This window comes from Tupaia chinensis, unplaced genomic scaffold (genome assembly GCF_000334495.1).
Source record: "Tupaia chinensis unplaced genomic scaffold, TupChi_1.0 Scaffold000231_1, whole genome shotgun sequence".
Classification (NCBI taxonomy): Eukaryota; Metazoa; Chordata; class Mammalia; order Scandentia; family Tupaiidae; genus Tupaia; species Tupaia belangeri.
Window position 1 is genome coordinate 2,468,965 of NW_006159706.1, and position 3,703 is coordinate 2,472,667.

At 53.5% G+C, this 3,703-nt stretch overlaps 1 protein-coding gene across 1 annotated transcript in view; it reads left to right on the top strand.

The window, feature by feature from the left end:
* SH2B1 (SH2B adaptor protein 1) overlaps positions 1-687 on the top strand; it is a 10,674-nt gene extending 9,987 nt beyond the window's left edge. Inside the window, exon 10 of the mRNA XM_027771770.1 lies at positions 31-687. Within this exon, the coding sequence (XP_027627571.1) occupies positions 31-293 (263 nt within the window). The 3' untranslated portion in view covers positions 294-687. The remainder of the gene's footprint in view (positions 1-30) is intronic.
* Positions 688-3,703: the final 3,016 nt, after the last annotated feature.

Sequence of the window (3,703 nt, forward strand, 5' to 3'; positions counted from 1 at the left end):
GGGGCGCCCAAGAGGTGGCGGCACAACCAGCCGCAGCAGCCAAAGAGAGGCAAGAGAAAGAGAAAGCGGGCAGTGGAGGGGTCCAGGAAGAGCTGGTCCCCGTGGTTGAGCTGGTCCCCGTGGTTGAATTGGAAGAGGCCATAGCACCAGGCCTGGAGGCCATGGGAGGCACTGGACCTGGTGGGGACACCGGAGTGACCCTAACGGTGCAGATCCAGCAGTTGCCACTAGGGGGCGATGGAGAAGAAGGGGGCCATCCCAGAGCCATTAATAATCAGTACTCCTTCGTGTGAGACCTACCCCATCCATTCTCTACCCTTTGTGCTCCCCAGTCTTTGGCTCCCGAGATTGGGCTGGTGGGGACATGGAGGAGAGCTAGGAATCCCCTCCTCCTATGCTTCCTGACCCTTGTTGGCCAAGGGCACGTACGTTGGTACAAGCAGAGGTTTAAGAACCCTCAACTCCTCAGTTCATACACTACAGGTGCCCCTTCCCCTGGGCAGGGGATTTGGACTCCATTACCTCCCTGAGGGGCTCTTATGGTCAGCCTCATCCCTGGGGGCCATTTCCCCACTAACCACCCCCTAGCCCAAGGAAGGGTGAGGGGGAAGGGCTGTCAGTTAATATTAAGGTGGTTGTTGTTGTTGTTTTAAACAAAATGGAGAAGCATAAATAAATAAAAGGGTTTATCTCAGCTGTGGCCAGTGTTCGCAGTGGGGACTGGGCCGGGTGGGTTGGGCATGTAGCTTGCTCAGTGTTGTGAGCTGCAGAGCTGGCTGTCTCAGATGTGAAGTCCCTGCCACTCTCCAGCCCTGTGCTTTCAGGGCCAGCGCTCCAGGCTGTAAGTACAGAGTAAGCAGTGCTGCTTGGGCTCTCCAGCAAGGCTTTTGTATCTTTTTATTTTCTTTGTTTATTTTATCAGAGAGAAAAGAAGGCAGGCACCCCCAAACAGGGTCTTCAGCCAGCCTCGATCACGGGGACATGTGCCCATCTAGCGTGGTCGGGGAAGTCGTGGGACACAAGCTCGACACCTTTTCCCTCAGTCCCTCTGCACCACCACTTGGCCCCTCCAGTAAGTCCTCTTCAGGGGCAGGACAGCGAATGTGGCAGGATGGATCTCCAAGGGCCCTTCTTGCTCTGAATCTTAATTATTATATATTTTTTTTACTTGCCAGAGGGTATGTGTGCTCACCAGAGACAGAGAGCGGGAGGGAGAAAGCACCCCTCCATGGGGTGTGATCACACTGAATCTAAAATGCTTTCTGTATTTCCCTATCCTGTCCTGCTGGTGTGTTTTTCAAGCTTCTGGGGTTAGGATGCAAACCGTGGAGTCCGGCTCCCTTAGCCACTAAGAAATTAATTTTATTATTATTTTGTAATTGACAGAGGGTACATGTGCTTGCCAGAAAGAAAGAAAGAAACACCTTCAGTGGGAGTCACACTAGCCTTTTGCCTCAATTTCTCCATCCTGTCAGAATCTGGGGGACACATGCCCAGCCACAGAGGTTGGATTAGAACTAAAATTAGCTGTGTAGGATTCAGCTTTCTATGCACAGCATCGAACTGTGCTAAAGCCTGGCCCCTAAGTTAAGGCTTCTGCCCTTGGGAGGAAGCAGGCAGAGAGATTGTAGGGGCCAGGTGAGGGGCTGGGGAGCCCCACAGTGGCTGTACTGGGAGAGATTTAATGTGGCAGTTATGAAGTCTGGCTGCAGAGGACCCAAAGGGTAGGCTGACTGCCCCCCTTTTTAGAGCCGAGCTGGATGGATGTAGGATAATGACACTGGCCTCCAGTCCTGGGTTGTTTTTTTGTTTTTGTTCTTATTTGCTGTGTGACCTGAGCAAGGTGTAGCCACGTCAGGCCTCGGTATCTTCATCAGTAAAATGTCAGGTTCTATCTGCGTCGAAGCTACTATGATTTGTTTGACCTGGCTATTGTTTCCATTTTGAGTTTCACATGAAAATTCAAGTTCCTGGAGGCCAGCAGGTAGCGTAATGGTTATGTCACTGGGCTCCCACATAGTCGATTGAGGTTCGAGTCCCGGACTGGCGGCTTAAAACTCACATGGGCACATATGCATGCGGGTCCAAAATCTAGAGAGGATAATGGAGGAGTAGGGTTTGCAATCTGGCCGTCCCCCCAAGAGGTTATTTCCTACTTTTGGTCTCTGTTTCTCTCTGTCTCTCCGGCCCTATAGCAAAAATCTCTCTCAAAAAAAATTCAAGTTGTGAACTTGCAGGGGACATGGTTGCTAAGACACTGGATCCCACATAGCTAAAGCTGCGGTTTGAGTCCCAGACCTGATGGTCTGAAAAACGCTCGGCGCATGTGCGAGTTTGTCCAAAATCCCGAGAGAAGGGATTGCAACGTGGCCATCTCCCCTAGGGGGATGATTGTTCATTTTTCCTCATCTCTCTCCGGTGAGTGCATGTGATCCATGACAGAAAAAAACTAAAAAACAAAATGAAAACAAAAACTTTCAAGTTCCTGGTTTCTGACCATCAGAAGATCATCAGCATCCACCTTCCACATCTCTCCACCCTCATCGGCTCCCTTCACTCACTGGCCCTCAACCCCTCCATGAAATAACAGGCCGTATTCCCTGAATCAGTCTTCCCTCTGCCAACAGAGGGCACCCCTGGGCTTCCTAGCCCTGGGGGTGGTGGGTGCACGCAAGGAGAGCCCAGAGTCTGGAGACACCCTCCCCAACTCCAGCCAGCTCTGTTCCCTTGCCATCCTGCCTCTCCCTCCTAGGCACTCTCCTGCCCCTCGGCCTCTGCCCCACCTCCAGGAGGCCCTACCCATGCTCATGACCTTGCTATTCTGGGCCCTGCGTCCTGTTAGGAGACGGACAGGAGACAGCTGGGCTCACAGGCCACCTAGACTGGGGGCTAGCGGGGGAAGCCTGCTGGCTGTCCCTATTTTATCTAATCCCTGGGGCTCCCCCAAACCTTGGCCTCAGGAGACGGGACAGATAGAACTGGGCTGGAAAAGGGGGCAATGCTTTGGAGACCCGGGTACTGTGTTCTCAGAGATGGCAGTGAAGGCTGTGGCGCCCCAGGGTAAGCAGGGCCTGATCCTTTCCTAATCTAGCAGCAACTGGCGCTCTGACACCCCTCCACCTCAAACCCTGCCAGCCTCCTCGGACTTGCTGACAAAGGTGGGGCAGGGGAGGGCTACGAGGACACCCACCCACTCCCCAGACTGGCACGTCCTGGCTGGAGGAGCCTGAGAGGTGACTTCTCGCTAAGCCTTTCTTTACAGATGGTTAAACCCAAATTCAGAGCTGGTCGGGGATTGGCTAGGCTCTCTTTCAGACCTGGGCCTCTCCCTTTCAGGTTCTTTCCCCATCCTCAGGGATGGGGGAAGAGAACACTTTCCCAGTGTTAGCTAGGAGGCCACAGTGAGAAGGGTCCCAAAGATCCGAGAGGGTGCCCCATGGCTCAGCCTCCCTTTACCCAGGTCACACCTGCAGCTCCCCCAGTGGTGATGGTGATGGTGCAGATGACCCTTCCACAGCTCCTAGCTGGTGGCTTTCCCTCTGGCTTCAGTTTCCCCTCTGGGAAGCTGGGAGAGGTAGAGATGAATAACCTTAAAGGGCCCCGTTGGCAGGAATGGCCTGTAAAGCCTGCCTCCTTTCCTGGGTCTCATGCGCTCAGTCCCTTGAAGCTGCTCATCTCTCCCGTCTTCCTCGCTCCATGTTTG